Raw genomic sequence first — 18,613 nt, 5'->3', positions numbered from 1 at the left:
TGGCTGGGGGCGGGGCCAAATGGCCGACTGGGGCTGGGGGGGTGGAGTGGGGAGGCCACCACCCCTCGATTTCTATTGGATAGGCAGCTCTCAAAACTCCACTACTGATGATTGTTCGTGGTAGATATTATCTTTGCCAAAAGAAGAGAAAAAGAAAAAAGAAGAAGAAGAAGAATAAGAGAAGAAGAAGAATAAGAAAAGAAGAAGAAGAAAAGAAGAAGAAAGAAGAAGAAGAAAGAAGAAGAAGAAGAAGAAGCAGGAAGAGCAGAAGAAAGAAGAAGGAAGAAGAATAGAAGAAGAAGAATAAGAAGAAGAAGAAGAAGAAGAAGAAGAAGAAGAAGAAGGGAAAACAATTATTGCTCTAATGCCAGTGTTTATAGCAAATCGTCAGATCTTATCATCTCCTATAGTATTTACAAGAGTTTTGATGGAGAAATTCATACAATTATTCTCGAATTTCAATCAACAAAAGATCGAAAGAAGAAGAAAAATAAGAAGAAGAATGAGAAGAAGAAGGAGAAAAGAAAAAAGAAGACGCAGAAGAAGAAGAAAAAGAAGAGGAGCTGAGGATGAAAAAGACCTTCACAGACAGATCACAAAGACTAAGAGCCGATGCAGCTTTTTTTTAGCTAAAAAAAACAAAATTAGCGGCAAAATAGTAATTATTTACTTACACGCAATGCAGTTTTCAGTTGGAAGAGTATCTTTAACTCTCAGAGTAAAACTAGAGAAAAACTATTTAATCTCCACCTCTCAATGCCATCTTAGACAATGGATCAATTTAAGAAAATCTTAAGAGTACGGTAGTGATCATGGAATTACGAGTAATTTCGGTCCACAGATTCTAATTATCTACTGTGGATTATTGATGATACACAAGGTTGTGGAAAAATACGGGAGAGAATAGGAGATTCAATTGGTTTTGATGAGAAAATAGCTTGATAGAAATGCAAAATTTTGTTACTTTTCAGATTTGGACACTCATTTTTGGAAGAATTGACACAATATTGTAGATACAGTAGTATAGATTATGATCACTGAACGTCCACTGGATTATAATACTACGTGTTTCTCAAATATTTTTGTTGTCCTCAATTTCACATAGATGCCCTTCTTTTCATATGAACTACATTCGAATTCAACTTTTTTTTAAATAAGCTTTTCAATTTTCTTACATTTGAAACAGAATCGATCTCTCTCAATTTTATCAACTCCTCCACTTTTCCAACAGTTCGCTTCAGCATTCTTACTTAAATATATTATATATTTTTATTTTTCTCTGTCGTGTAACCATGTCAGAGGTATTTATTAAACATTGAAAAAACATGTTCAATATGGAAAAAAGTCCTTTACATACTTGGAAAATTTCCTTAAACTATCGTGTAGCATCCCACTATAGAGTCTATGTGTCAGGATGCATAAATGCCCCTACGTTTTAATTTGTAGAGGTTTTTCGCAGTATTTTCTTGAATTTCGCCTATCTTCCTCCAAAGAATGCTCTCTCGATTTCCATAAAATTATATTTAAAAATATAACATAATGATCCACTCTCTAGGGAGAAAAAGAAGAAGAAGAAGAAGAAGAAGAAGAAGAAGAAGAAGAAGAAGAAGAAGAAGAATCAAGAAGAAGAAGAAGAAGAAGAAGAAGAAGAAAGAAGAAGAGAGAACAGAAGAAGAAGAAGAAGAAGAAGAAGAAGAAGAAGAAGAAGAAGAGAAGAAGAAGAAGAAGAGAAGGAAAAAAAGCAAGAGAAGAAGAAGAAGAAGAAGAAGAAGAAGAGAAGAAGAAAATGAAAAATAAGGCTGGAGGAGAAGGAAAAGACGGCAGGGGTGAAGAAGAGAAAGAAGATGTTGATGATGATGATGATTGGAAAAAGTAAGAAAGGAGGATAGTGAGAAGAAGAATTATAATACAACATAAATGACAAATTTGTAAACACTGATTTATTTTTCAGAATCCAGGTTACAGCTTCATCATTTGTATCTTCTCTCTCCCTTACTCTCCCTCTTAATCGTATTTTCTCTCTCCCTTCCTGTCCATATCATCTGTATCTTCCATCTCCCTTTCTCCTCTTCTCAATTGTATCTTCTCTCTTACTCTCCCAGCTCTTTCAGCAGCCTCCTAGCCTCAGCATGTGTCCTCAGGTCCTCCTCAACGTTGACAATATGCTCGCTGGCCTGTTTCAAATAATACCTCGCTCTGTCCATATAGCCAAGTTTCAGATAAGTTTTTCCCAACATCAGCAGATTTCGACAGTAGAAGTTGGGTTTCGCGTCTTCCGCCATTTTGAAATAAGTCAGTGCTTCCTCAAAGGTGGCCGTGGGTGCGCGTGCAAACAACGTGGCTGTCATCTGTCAAAATATTCATCATTAATAAATTATTCGTTCATCTATAATAATTATAATAAAGGAAAGAATTGGCTCATACCACTAACTCCGTAAACAAAGCCATAGTGCATGACAGGTGGTTGATGGTGACGTTAGCACAGGTAGGGCTTCTACACCAATAGAAACACTATAGTGAGGTCCACGTTATAATGACAGTATTTGATCAACTTTGGTTTTGCTATCCTTGTCTATCATTCAACAAAGACCTTTTCTAGGTCTACAACGATGCCAATTATGTTTTTGACAGTGTAGAAATATAATAATTTAATGCAGAGAATCGGCATCGCTATTCTTCTATCTTTATCCACTGCCATTATAAAGTGGACCTCACTATAGCTGATATAGATCAGCCGAAATCAACAGGAGCCCTACCTGTGCTGACGTCACCAGGGTGAACTATGACTTTGTTTACGGAGGTAGTTATAGACGTACGGGATAGGAAATTTTTACGAATGACGCATTTTACGTCTGAACTACTCAACTGATTAACTTGAAATTTTGCATCTAGATTCTTAATTTACCGAGGATAGTTATAGACCTATCTTAAATCATTCAAGAATTCAGTAGGTCAAGTTTCCAGATTGTCAAGTTTTTAAATAGACCCTCGCAGAGCCCGGTCTATTTTCTAGTTTTTTGTAAGCGTTTGTGCAGACAGAGAGTGGTCAACGGTCAGATGGCTCTTTAAAGCTGTGACAGTGACAGTGAACATACAGTGTTATCGAATGGGCACGTTGAACTGTTGGTCCCGGCTGAAGTAAGACAGTTGTAAGGCTCATTGACGGCTCAGATGATTCATTCAGGCGAGGTGGGACCTTCCCGCTAGGGACTCCCCATCATAAGAATTTACTATAGTGAGGTCCACGTTATAATGGCAGTGGAGAAAGATAGGAGAACAACATTGCTGATCCTCTGTCTTCTCAATGCCTTCTATAGACGGTAGCTGATACTGATTTATTGATGTAATATTAACTGTTCATTCTCGTTTGAAATAATCAATTATATTTTATTAAGCAAGAAATTATATTTTCCAATAATTTCATAATGAGTTTTCACAATTAAGATGAAATATTTTTTTAATCAATTATTAATTCTACATTGTTAAGAGACGATCTGGCAACAGAGCAAGCGAGAAAGAGTTAGCGTTATCCGCTTTGTTGAATGATAGACAAGGATAGCAATACCATTGCTGATCAAACAGTCATTATAATGTAGGCCTCACTATAGGATGCTCTGGGTCAGTCTGAATATGCCAGTATAAGCTGAAGGTTGTTATTTTTCTGTGGTTATTTTTCAAATTCATTGACGAAGTAACCAATTATGCATTGACATTAAATAAATAACGACAAAATTCGGGACGAACTTACATACATTTAAATAATGATAGACGCAGTTTAGAAGTTATGTTTGTAATCTAATTCATAATTTAGTTATATCTTCTTCTTCTATATATAAAAAAGCGAAATGGCACTGACTGACTGACTGACTCACTCACTCGCAGAACTAAAAATCTACCGGACTAAAAACGTTCAAATTTGGTAGGTATGTTCAGTTGGCCCTTTAGAGGCGCACTAAGAAATCTTTTGGCAATATTTTAACTCTAGGGTGGTTTTTAAGGGTTTAAAGTTCGTCTTTTAGCATGTATTTTCTTCTTATTCTCTTATAATCGAAAAATGTCCATTAATATAGAACTATAATCTAGAGAGAGTACCTCTTCGAAACAGTTGTTAACTAGTAACTAAATCAATCATTTTGTCAGGTTGGCATTAAGTTGAGTTGACTTTGTTAAGTTGGCACCAATTTGAAGATTGAAATGCATTTATCGTGGGAAAATTGATTGGGCACTGCTACTTCAATCAGAGCTATTCCTGGGAAAATTATATTACTAGCCGTCAGGCTCGCTTCGCTCGCCATATCCGTTTAGCCAGACGTTTAGTCTGGACCCCCGACTGGATCGTCCTAGCATAATTATGATGAAAATGTTAAAATGAAAAATGCAGGCGAGCGAAGCGAGCCTGCTGATCTCATTCTTGGACGATCCAGTCGGGGGTCCAGGGGGCGGAGCCCCCTGGCTAGAAGGATATGGCGAGCGAAGTGAGCCTGACGGCTAGTAATAGAATAAAGGAAAGATTAATTGGCTTATGTAGGTGTGGGATAGGAAATTCACGAATGACGTCTGAACTACTCAACTGATTAACTTGGAATTTTGCATCTAGATTCTTGATTGACGGAGGGTGGTTATAGGCCTATCTTAAATTATTCAAGGATTCAGTAGGTCAAGTTTCCAGATTGTCAAGTTTTCAAATAGATCCTCGCAGAGCACGGGTTACCTGCTAGTATATAATAAAATTGTATCAAAAGTGAGGGTCAGGATGATTTACTATAGTGAGGTCAACGTTATAATGGCAATGGAGAAAGATAGGAGAACAACGTTGCCGATCCTCTGTCTTTTCAATGCCTTCTATAGACGGTAGCTGATACAGGTTTATTCATGTAATATCAACTTTTCATTCTCGATTCTCGTTTAATATAATCAATTATATTTTATCAAGCAAGAAATTATATTTTTCAATAATTCCATAATGAGTTTCCACAATTAAGATGAAATATTTTGTTAAACAATTATCAATTCTATATTGTTAAAAGACGATCTGGCAACAGAGCAAGCGAGAAAGAGTTAGCGCTATCCGCTTTGTTGAATGATAGACAAGGATATCAATACCATTGCTAATCAAACAGTCATTATAAATGTAGGCCTCACTATAGGATGCTCTGAGTCAGTCTGAATATGCCAGTATAAGCTAATGGTTGTTTCCACTTTCCTTGCCCTATTACCACAGGTAAAGAAAGTATTGCTCTCCAAAAAAATTCAAATTTCTAATTTCATGTTTTCTATACGTTTCAAGGTCCCCTGAGCCCAAAAACATGATTTTTGGATGTGTGAGTGTGAGTGTGTGTGTGTGTGTGTGTGTACACGATATCTCATCTCCCAATTAACGGAATGACTTGAAATTTGTAACTTAAGGTCCTTACACTATAAGGATCCGACACGAACAATTTTCGATCAAATGCAATTCAAGATGGCGGCTAAAATGGCGAAAATGTTGCCAAAAAAAGGGTTTGCCAAAAACACGATAACTCCATTCCTAATCAATCGATTGACTTGAAATTTTAAACTTAAGGTCCTTTTACCATGAGGATCCGACAATAAGAAATTCAATAAAATTCAATTCAAAATGGCGGATAATGGCTAAAAAACCATATTTTTCACGGTTTTCTCAAAAACGGCTCTAACGATTTTCTACAAATTTATACCCTAGATAGCTATTTATGAGCCCTATCAACTGACATGAGTCTCATTTCTGGGAAAATTGCTGGAGCTCCGTAATATTCCTGAAAAGAATGAATTTCTATCACGATTTTCTCAAAAATGATTTGACCGATTTTTTTTTCAAACTCATACTATGTATAGTTATTTATCAGCTCTATTAACTGGCAATAGTCTCCTCCCTGAGAAACTAACAGGGGGTCTACCCCATCCCTGGGAAATTTACTTTGTAACCTCCTTCTCGTGCGTGAGGTAGGTAGGTAGAGCAGTTTATTCAAAAGAACACATGTCGATATTTTTTTTGTAGAAGATATTTTATTTGTTTTGACAACTTTCAAAAAATCCTCAAATTTTATAATTCAAACAAAGGAAAAAACAAAAACAATAGTATAATCATAGTTTTAATTATTTAGCTGCCAATCGGCATAATGTTATTCCCCTAAATTATTCTCGTTTAAGAATGAGGCTTATAGATCAATGAGCAAGGAAAGTTGTGTGAGTGTACCACACCAGATTTTTTGCTGTGGTTACTTTGTCAATGAATTTGAATTATTATGCATTGACATTAAATAAATAACGAAAAAATTCGGGGCGAACTTATAGGCATTTAATTGATGATAGAAGTCATATGTTTGTAATCTAATTCATAATCTAGTTATGTTAAGCTGCGTTTACACCAAAGTTATTAACAAAAAAAATTTTCCGTCCGTATGGATTCTATTAGATTGAAAGGAACTTGACAAACACATATATGTTCATCATTTGTATGATGAGTTATGTTTAATCTAATAGAATCCATCAGGACGGAAAAATAAACATTTTGTTAATAACTTTGGAGTAATCGCAGCTTTAGAGATAAAGCTATGTTGGATATCATTTTGTTATGCTGACAAAATATGTTGTGAATAACCTTCCGTTGCATCCAGGTCATATCTGCCAGGTGATAGCACCAGGATCCCAGCAGGTAGAGAGTGCTTGTGTCTAGAGGGTCCAACTTGTTGGCTTGTAGAAGATGCTCTTTCACCTGAAATACAAAAAAATCTTTCCCATAAAGCTTCAAACTAATAATCTATGGCGTCCTTCTTTATTGATTGATACAATAAGTACATCATCAAAAATGATAGGGAGAGAAAAAATAAGGTAACCTTGTGCTATTCCTCTCCCAAATTAAGATAGTCCGAAATAGGTCAAGTCGTGTACTTTCTCGTCCGATAAAACGGCAAACTAATTCCAGATTCTCCACCTATATATATTTTTCTTTCTTTTATATAAGATTTTTAATATTTCATATATATTTTCTAATATTATATATTATAGGTGATGGTTTCTTGATCCATTCCGAGCTGCTTTGTATTAACACACATTTTCATGTATTTGAACACGATTGACTGCATGTCGTGTTCAAATACATGAAAAAAGTGTGTTTATATATTATCTTTCACTTCTTTTCATTCTACTTTCTCATTCAATTTCTGAAATTTTCTATTCTATTTCTATGGAACAAGAAGAGAGCAGACCTCTTAAGGAGCCTCTGTGTATTTTTCTGGTTTACTCTTCAAAAAAATATTTTGAAAAAACTTGCTCAACAGCCTGAATCATCTGCCCAAGTCCATTTAAAGCACTATTTGTCCAATACTACTTATAAAAGCTAGTTTACCAATTTTTATTCATGTTTCATTATTCAATCTTTGTATTTTTCTATCATATTCTTAGATAAAACATAAGAATCCTATTCTATTCCTATGAAATAATAGAAGAGCTTACCTTTTCAAGAGCTTGAATCCTCTGCCTAACTCTATATCGCTTTTTTGCTCAATACTACTTATAAAAGCTAGCTTACCCATTTTTATTCAACTTCCATAATTCAATCTTTGTATTTTTCTATAATATTATTAGATAAAACAATAAAATCCTGTTCTATTCCTATGGAATATTAGTATAACATACCTTTTCAAGAGCTTGAATCCTCTGCCTAACTCTATATCGCTTTTTTGCTCAATACTACTTATAAAAGCTAGCTTACCCATTTTTATTCAACTTTCATTATTCGATCCTTGTATTGTTCTATCATATTCTTAGATAAAGCAATAAAATCCTGTTCTATCCCTATGGAATAATAGAAAAACATCCTTTTTAAGAGCCTGAATCTTTTGCCTTAGTCCATCTATGGCGCTTCTCCCGTCTAATAGCCATATTTCCTTATTTTAATTCTACTTCAATTATTAAATTTTGCATTCTATTCCAATGAAACAATAAAACATGCCTCTTAAGGAGCCTCTGTGTCTATATTTCTATATTTAACTCTTATAACAGATTAAAGGAACAACCCTTTTCAAGAGCCTGAATTCTCTGAGTTTATTTATAGCGCTTTTTTGTCCAATACCACTTATAAAAGAAAGAGTTTACCCATTTATATTCAACTTCATTATTCAATCTTTGTATTTTCATAAAACAATAAAATCCCAGCTGTTCTTAGTGAGAATTTGTGTGTATTTTTGGCTTCAAAATTCATAAAATAACTTAATTAATACAATGTGCAGTGATAATTAAGTGTAATATTTAACTATGATTTGGTGTTTTAATTTTTCTAAATTTAAAATTTGCATCTCATATTTATTTTTGGACGAAAGTTGACCTTGAACTTCTTACAGAACAAACATAACCTATTTTTTGGACATGTAATCAAAATTTGGGAATGGAATAGTTTTGGGCCATGCCTGTTGTTCCTTCCCAATCATATTTATATGATTTGTTATTGTATCCACGTATAAATAGATAAATAAAAAAATAAAATCCTGTTTTATTCCTAAGGAATAATAGAATAAAATCATATAAATATAAAGAAAAATAAAATCTCAGTACCCTTCTAGAGATAAATAAAATCATACCTTTTCAGGAGCCTGAATCCTCCAAGTCAATTTATAGCGCTTTTTTGTCCAATAACCGTATTTTCTTATTTTAATTCTACTTATTCATACTTATTTCATATTTTCTTATTCAATTTTGCATTCTATTTCAATTAAACAATAAAACAGGCCTCTTAAGGAGCCTCTGTGTCCATATTTTTATATTTAATTCTTAACAATTAGAGAAGGGATAGTTTTGGACATAAGCCTCTTGTGCCTTCTCATGTAAGTGTGATAATTCTACATGACTGAATAAATAAATGAATAAATAAATGAATAAATAAATAACAGAATATAAGAACAAACCTTTTCAAGAGCCTGAATCCTTTGCCTGAGTCCATCTATGGCACTTTTCTCATCTAGAAGCACGGCATACCACTTGTGAAGTACTGAGTACTTGTCGTCACCTAGGCGGAGTGCTCTGGTGATGACGTCATAGGCCTCCACTATCAGATGCTGTCTGTTGGTGTCACGGTTTGCGTCATACTGCATGTATTTGGCTCTGGCCAATCGCCATAGCACCTCTGTGTCCCCAGAGTTCTTGTAATCTACAAATTCAAACTCAATTTTATTAAGCCAAAACACTTTACAACTGGCCATGTCAACAAGTATTGAAAAATACATGAAATAAATAAATAGAATAACAGAAGCTTTATAAAATAAACAAACAAAAATATCGACATCTGTTTATTTGATCACAAGAAAAACAGAGTCAAATGCCACATGCAAAAAACAAATATTTTTTATTTATTCATTAATTTTAGATGAATCACAAATCATATAAATATGATTGATTGATTGATTGACTGATTGATTGAGTACTTTATGTAGATTACAATATAAACTGGCTTATACACTTATATACAATAGCTTACAATAAAGCAAAATTATAGATGAATTTACATAATATAGACTAAGAAAATAATTATTGAAAGTATATGATATGAAAAAGTAATTTGTAATATAATAAACTATGGATAATTATATTGTTATGCATCTACATAAATTGGCAGAGCTTTGGACATATCAATGTCCATTCTTCGGAAAGAATATTAAAAATATCCTCCCCACTAACTCTCTACCAATTAAATGATTGAGAGGGAACAACAGGCTTGGCCCAAAACTATTCAATTTCCAAATTTTTATAATGTCTAAAATTCAAATATCGACCATTTTAAACCGCTATTTGTTCAGAGTAAGACCTTCACTGTTATATGAACATATATTTTTGAGGTCATAAGGTCCACGTTATAAGGCAGTGTTTGATTAGCAATGGTATTGCTATCCCTGTCTATCATTCAACAAAGCGGATAGCGCTATCTCTTTCTTGCTTTGCTCTGTTGCCAGATTGTCTTTCAACAATGTAGCATTAATAATTGATTAACAAAATTTTTCATCTCAATTATGAAAATTGTAAGGTGGGAAAATGAAAAACAAGAAAAGATCGTACAGGTTTTTGATATTTAAAACAAAAAAATAAATTATTTATTAAGAAATTAGAATTAGAATTAGAATCTATTACGAAATAATAATCAGATGAATATTTCAGGGGCTACTCGCTTTGCTGATCTGTGGTCGTTCAGTTTATGATTATAATAAGAAAAAAATAACTATTTTGAATTATAGATCTGAAAAATTAAAAAAATGTACAATTAACTATTATCTTACTTTACCTTAATAAGAGTCCCTTGGCCTGCTCTTCAAGGTCCAGATAAAACACTCCCGAATTTTAAAAAAAATATATAAAAAAACTCTGCCAGTTGATTGAATCAAAAACACCAGCTTTCCCTACAAGATTCAAATCCTAAAAATACAATTATGTAGGTTTAAACTGCCCGGACTGCGACAGCCTATAATTGAATCCCCAAGACAGAATCCTTCAGGTAACCAATGCCTTAACTCAACAACTAACTTCACAAACGGTTCAAGGAACACGCTTCACAAACGCTTCACAAAAATTCAAAATCTATTTATGTGAAAAACACATGCAGCACTGATTCACAGACCAAAAGTCAACTCACTCTTGTTTGTATAGCATGGAGCTAAAAACCATCATATTGCCTTCACGAAACGTGATAAAACACACGTTTCATCTTTGTACATTGGAGATCTTCTCGCTTTATCAATTACCGTATATTTAATAATTAAATCCGCGACCAGATTTCCAATTCACAAAATAATATTTCAGAAATTGAATAGGTTTTGATGTCATGTATGACAAAATTCATCATGAAATTATTGGAAAATATTATTTCTTGCTTAATAAATTATAATTGATTATTTTAAACAAGAATGAACAGTTAATATTACATCAATAAACCTGTATCAGCTACTCTGTCTATAGAAGGCATTGACAAGCCAGAGGATCGGCAACGTTGCTCTGCTATCTTTATCCACTGCCATTATAGCGTGGACCTCACTATAGCTATTTTTTTATTATTTTACAAGTAGCCTTATTAGACTACTTTATCGGAATTAATATTATTATAGCCTACTTTTTGTATTATTTTGAGGGCCCGGGCACACATACAGAGATTTGAAATATATTATTATTTTATATTCAATAATATATAATCTTGTATTCATATCATTACATCAAGTTGATTCATTTATTTGTGATTAAATGAATAGGCTACATAGTGAAGTGAACAACTACAAGACTTAACCAATTTCGGACTATGTGTAACCTTATCTAAATTTGGGAGAGGAATAGCACAAGGTTACCTTATTTTTTCTCTCCCTATCATTTCAATGATGTATTTATTGTATCAATGAATGAATGAATGAATAATGAATATCATAAGGAAAAGATTGAAGACTATGGAAGATGAAAAAAGATTGAAAAAATAAGTTTAGACCCAATATTATTATTTATTCTTATTCTATTGACTCATATAAAGAATAAGTATCAAGTTGATCTCCAAACCATTAAGAATTGTTCCAATTAATTAATTAATACAAAAATGTTCCAATTAATGGTGATTTGAGTGTCATATTTTTGTTTTTTATTCTGTTTTTCAACCATCAAAATTTAAAATTCTTAGTTTTCGTTGTTTTTTAGTGAAAATGGACTAAATTTTATAAAAGTAAAACCATAACCCTATCTCGGACTTTTAAAATGTTATCTAAATTCGGGAGGAGAATGGTACAAGGAGTTTCCTTAGTTTTTCTCTCCCAATCAGTGCTACTTTGTAAAAATTATAAATAAATAAAAATAAATAGATAAATTGCTTACATACCTGTTAGTAGTAAACAAGCCTCCTCATGTCTATTGGTGTTGTAGAAATCGTCTGACTTGTTAATGACTTCTCTTCTCTTTTGTTCGTCCAATTCCCTCTCTGTCAGATCTTCATGCTGGGGATAAGTCTCTCTCTTAAAAACAAAATCAAATATTCCCAAAAGAAACGCTCTCTGTAGCCTGGACCTGAACATTTAGATAACAAATAATTTCCTTGATTTGGTTTTGACAATTTCTAGGTTACTATAAACAGAACAGGTGTGTTCTGGTCTCTGAAATTATGATGAATTGTGTATCACAATCATAATAAAGAGATTTACCTGTAAGATTCTTTATTTAATCTACGTCTTTTTCATTTTAAGAGTCCTTAAAATGCTTTGCTCTTGTGTATATTTATATTGCAAAACTGATTGAATGTTTTACAAATATATTGAAAAGATTAAAGCTGCGTTTACACCAAAGTTATTAACAAAATGTTAATAACTTAATCCTTATAGATTCTATAGTTTAAATATAGCTTATCATACACATGATGAGCATATGTGTTTGTCAAGTTCCGTTCAATCTAATAGAATCTATAAAGATTAAGCTATTAACATTTTGTTAATAACTTTGGTGTAAACGCAGCTATACTCTGTAAAATTTGCTCTGAGGTACCGTATATTAATATTGAAAAAACTAATTGAATTTGTTACACTAATTTTAAAAGGTTTATTAAAAATATTAGTATTATTTTCTGTTGCTACACTATTAATGAATATCCTTACACTGTGAACTTTGCTCTTGTGTAATACTGAAAGGCTAATTGAATTTGTTACACTTATTTTAAGAGTTCATTTGAAATATTAAAATTATTTTCTGTTGCTACAATATTTATGAATATCTGTTGAAACCATTGATACGTTCAATAGAATTTTCTAGAAATTGATAATGTTTCAAATTGATAAAATATGTGTTCATGACGGTTAAAGTACCTACTTTAAATTATTCAACCGTATTATGTAGGCTACTCACACTCTCAAATTAACAAGCAATATCATATTTTTCTGGAATAAATTAATATTATCAAGTCTACTGCTCTGATTGTTGAGTTATCTATGAAATATATTAAATGAAAAGAATTGGCTTATACACGTGCGGGATAGAAAATTCACGAATGACGCATCATCACGTCTCAACTACTCAACTGATCAATTTTTCATATAGATTCTTAATTTACCAAGGATGATTATAGGCTATTCAAAACTTCTTCAAGATTTCAGTACCTAGTTTAAGTTTTCAGTTTTTCATGTTTTCAATAATAGACCCTTGCGGAGCACGGGTTACCTGCTAGTCTATATCTATAATTATAATAAATGACAGGGTTTATACACGTACGTCTATATCTATAATATGATAAAGGGGAGAATAATGGGTTTATGTTTATACACGTACGGGATAGGAAATTCACGAATAATGCTTCATGATGCCTGAACTAGGTACTGAACTGATCGTCAAGTTTTCAGTTTGTCAAGGTTTCAATTAGACCCTTGCGAAGCACGGGTTACATGTAAGTAAATTCATAGAAAACTACAATATTATTATTCATTTATTTAGTACAGTTGCTTTTTAGGAAATTATCCTATAGCAGGTAGAAAACTACAATATATTTCATGTGATCATGATTGAATTGTAGCCTATGTTATCACTACTCTGTTCCAACAATACAAATTTCATTGGAGAATATTTAAAATACTGTGTCTGAATAACCTTTATGTGTGTCTGCCAAATTTCGTCATGTGTGAAAGGCTTCATGAAACTGCATTGTTTAAAACAAATAAAAGTGTCGTTATGTGTGAAAGACTTCATAAGACTGCGTTGTTTCTAAAATAATTACATTCCAAACCAATCTAGCCATCTCGACAGCCCGTTTTTCTATTATTACATTTTTTTATAGAAATCTTGTTTCTTTAAACAAGAGAGGTGCGAAGGCCAAAAGTAATTTCCGGTGAGTGATGTCTTTTACGCACACAATTGCACATAAACTCACACACATATGAACATTAACACATAAGTATACTCACACACACATACACTGTCATTCTTTATTACTCTACTGTCCCTCAATGCAAATGGGACAACAATATTGAATTATGAAGCATTTACTATACCTATATAGACCTATATACATCAGTAATACAGGTGACTACTTATATATTATAGGCTGCATGTGTATCCAATGAATGAATAAATAATATTAATAATAATAATATAAATAAATAAAATTGAGTCTAGCACTCTACTCCTTGGATGAAGAGGAAATGGAAGGAACAGTTTTGGGCTTCAAGCCTGTTGTTCCATCCCCAATCATTCATAGTTGAGAATTATATTATATCTATCAATGTATAAAATTTATATAATTAAAAAATTTATTTAATAAATAAACACAATGTTTTCTGAAATCTGACTGACCTACCATCTTGATCTTAGTTTTTATTAGAAAATATCAATTTTTGAGGAAGTTATTCAATTAATGACCAAAAATAACTCAACTGAAAGTTATTTTTGGTCATTTTTAGTAAATTGAATAACTTTCTCAGAAATTTATATTTTCAGAAAATTTTTGTTTTATTTAATCAAAATTACCATGAAGAATTCATCCTCTCAATTCATGGATTTATCTCTTACCGAATTTGAAATGTTCTGTCCCAAAAATGTAAACTTAAGGAGCTCATATCTCGAAAAGAATGATTGGAAAAAAATGTTTCCCTGAGAAAACTATTTCATTTTAATAGCTTAATGATATACAAATCGAAAAACTTTGAAAAATATCACCAGTAGAAAGTTTATTTTCAGCCTTTGCACGGCCATAATAAAGGGTACCTACTACAATGTTTTATATTATTTTTATTAATTTGTACAAAAGTAGCCCATTAAGTGAAGTGTTTTTATTCTAATAAGCTATAGAGTGAGAGCTGTAATTAAAGATATCAAAGACTCCTAATCTATTCACACCATCTTTCATTCTTATGGTGGGAATCCAAAAGTAAAAAAAATGAATGAATCATACTACAATGCGAATACTACAAAGAGTATGATAGTAGACTAACAAGTTCTATATTGACGTACAAATCTTCTCTTTAAAACGTATGACCTGTCAATACAATTTCCTGTCTAGAATTAGTTGTAATAGATCAAGAAGTGTTGCAAGAACAATAATTAGATCGACAATTTTTTAAATCTACTTTTCTCTCACGCAAGTCAAGAAGAATCTACTCTAAACTGTTTGAATTCCTTATTAATGACACCATTCCGAGGTCCACGTTATAATGGCAGTATTTGATCAACATTGGTGTTGCTATCCTTGACTATCATTCAACAAAGCAGATGGTGTTATCCTTTTCTAGTACCCCTACGTTGCCAGATCGTTTTTTTAACAATGTAGAAATAAATTTTACAAAATATTCTATCTCAATCATGATAATTCATTATTATAATCATTGTAAAATATTTTTCTTGGCGGATAGAATAAAATCGATTATTCTAAACGAGAATGAACAGTTAATATTACATCAATAAACCTGTATCAGCTACCGACTATAGAAAGTATTGACAAGACAGAGGATCGGCAACGTTGTTCTTCTATCTTTCTCTATTGCCATTATAACGTGGACCTATAGAAAAAACGAATATAGTGAGGTCCACGTTATAATGGCAGTGTTTGATTAGCTATCCTTTCAGTGTATCTTAGCAGTGTATTGCTATACTTCTCTATCATTCAGCGAAGCGGAAAGCGCTATCTCTTTCACGCTTTGCTCTGTTGCCAGACCGTCTTCTAACATGTAAAATTAATAATTGATTATAAAATAGTTCATCTTAATTATGAAAATGTATTAAGAAATTATTGAGAAATATAATTTCTTGCTTAATAAAATAGAATTGAATATTCACTTTTTGTGTAGTTGAGAAGTTGATATTGTGGTAATTATTCATATTGAATGAAAAAGACTAAGAAATTGTCAAAAAACCACCGATTTATTGATACTTAGAAAGACCGGTTTCGGTTATTACACCATTGTCAATCTCTGAGAAACTTATTTTTGATTATTTTAAACGAGGATGAACAGTTAATATCACATCAATAAACCTGTATCAGCTATCCTTTATAGAAGGCAGTGACAAGACAGAGGATCGGCAACGTTGTTCTTCTATCTTTCTCTACTGCCATTATAACGTGGACCTCACTATAGAAGAAACGACTAGAAGAGTAAACCTTGAAGAAAGGTATCTTCAAATACTACTGCAATATTCAAGTAGAGGATTGAACCATTAAAATATCAGTTCTATTTCATAAATAATTATCGTAGTAAACCTATGATGTTTGGAAAAGTATCCTGTTTTTTGTTTTCATTTTTTCAAATGTTTTCCCGTCGAAAAAAATTATGAATTGAATATTACTAGGCTATAATATGGATGAACTCAATCGAACAACATGGGAAATGTAATAACATATTTTGAAAATATTTTAATTATCCCTTTAAAAATAGAATAATTTATTGAACCATTATAATTATTCATCTCTATTAAATTGATAGTCATCAATTGGGTGAAAATATTGTCAAAATTTGATTGAACTCAGTCAATGAAGATGAGAAATAAAAAATTTTATTAATTATTAAATTAAGAAATAATTGGAACAAACAACATAGAAATAGAAGTAGCCTACTATAGGAATAATTAATAGCTAAATTATTTCTCACATTATTACCTGAAAATATGACAATCAAATTGAACATTATAATTAACTTTTTCTATCAGAATAATTACTCGAAAATATGATTAACATATTTTTAGACATCTCTATTAAAATTAATCGTTAATCATCCAGTCATCTTCTCCTCCATTGAACTCTGAAGATTGAATCTAACCTTGAGAAGAGTCGAGTTTAATTTGAAAATTATCCTGATCAATTTTATGAATTTTGGTTTGCTATCATTGGATCATCAATAATTACACCTATTCAAATTAGTGTAGTCCTTGAAAAAGCAAAATTATGTAAAAGTTGGTAGATGATGCTGGATAATATGGGAATCTAATCAATATAATAATTAGTTAATCAATCTACCTATTCAGAAAGGAAACTTTCTGAAAGTATTTCAAGCCTCCAGTGAGGTCCACGTTATAATGACAGTATTTGATTAACTTTGGTGTTGCTATCCTTGTCTGTCATTCGACAAAGTCGCTAGAGCTATCCTTTTGTAGCTCCACAACGATGCCAACTATGTTTTTGACAATGTAGAAATATAACTAAATTAAGGAAGAAAATCGGCAACGCTATTTAATAATAATACAAACCATTTTATTATATGATGAAATAAGAGAAATTAATGATGATAGAATGAACAATGTAAAAATCTGGTGTGGCGCACTCACACAACTACTTTCCTTGCCGTTATGAAAATTGATCAACTGACGCTAGTGTTCCCGCGCATGTCAAGTCTACTTTCCTAAGATATGAGCCAGCTGGTGACAGGACAATAGCGCTGCAGACACACGAAGTCTGGTATCTCTTCATAGTGAATGATTTAATAGAATCACAGTTGCCAACAGTTTGCAAGTGAATAATCTTATTTTCTCGCATTTCGAACTTATTTTCAATTTTAGGTGAAAATGTTACTGAACATTAATTATAGAGATTTTTACGCTCAATCTTTTCCACTTGAAAATTTTTGTTCAAATTGTATCTGAAGCCTGATAATTGGGAATCTAAAATCAAACTTTGCATAGATGGTGCAGTGCTCCTGAAATTTTTACAGATGTGAGTCTTGTGGCAGTTGATAGAGCTTATCAATGACTTTTCTAGGTATCAAATTGATCGAAATTGTTGGAGCTGTTTTCGAGAAAATCGAGAAAACCCCTGTTTTTGACAACATTTTCGCCATTTTAGCCGCCATCTTGAATCGCATTTGATCGAAATTGTTCGTGTCGGATCCTTATAGTGTAAGGACCTTAAGTTAAGTTCCAAATTTCAAGTCATTCCGTTAACTGGGAGATGAGATATCGTGTACGCATACACTCATACACACACACACACACACACACACACACACACACACACACCACACACACACACACACACACACACACACACACACACAACACAACACACACACACACACACACACACACACACACACAACACACACACACACCACACCACACACACACACACACACACACACCACACACAACACACCACACACACACACACACCACACAACACACCACACACCACACACACCACACCACACACACACACACACACCACACACACACACAACACACACACACCACCACACACACCACACACACACACACACACACACACACACCACACACACACACACACACACACACACACACACACACACACACACACACACACCACACACACACACCACACACACACACACACACACACACACACACACACACACACACACACACACACACACACACACACACAGACCAATACCCAAAAACCACTTTTTTGGACTCAGGGGACCTTGAAACGTATAGAAATTCAGAAATTGGGGTACCTTAATTTTTTTCGGAAAGCAATACTTTCCTTACCTATGGTAATAGGGCAAGGAAAGTAAAAATGAATGTATTTATTTAAGATGATGGAATTGTAAACATACAGAATGTTTCTTGGGCTGAGAAGCATAATTTCAAATGATTTGGAAATTTTCATGTTTTTTTTTTATATTGTTTCAGGCGA

General features: G+C 32.7%; 1 protein-coding gene across 1 annotated transcript; it reads right to left on the bottom strand.

Moving 5' to 3' along the window:
- Positions 1-1,965: 1,965 nt before the first annotated feature.
- On the bottom strand, positions 1,966-12,306 carry LOC111056426 (regulator of microtubule dynamics protein 1-like). Its single transcript, XM_039433422.1, has 4 exons — positions 11,855-12,306; positions 8,922-9,163; positions 6,620-6,733; positions 1,966-2,348 (listed from the first exon to the last, which is right to left on the bottom strand). Exons 1-4 carry the CDS (start codon positions 12,045-12,047, stop codon positions 2,091-2,093), a joined length of 807 nt encoding a protein of 268 aa, XP_039289356.1. The 5' UTR covers positions 12,048-12,306; the 3' UTR covers positions 1,966-2,090.
- Positions 12,307-18,613: the final 6,307 nt, after the last annotated feature.

The sequence above is a fragment of the Nilaparvata lugens genome, chromosome 7 (assembly GCF_014356525.2).
Source record: "Nilaparvata lugens isolate BPH chromosome 7, ASM1435652v1, whole genome shotgun sequence".
Classification (NCBI taxonomy): domain Eukaryota; kingdom Metazoa; phylum Arthropoda; class Insecta; order Hemiptera; family Delphacidae; genus Nilaparvata; species Nilaparvata lugens.
This window is presented reverse-complemented; position numbering and strand designations above follow the sequence as displayed.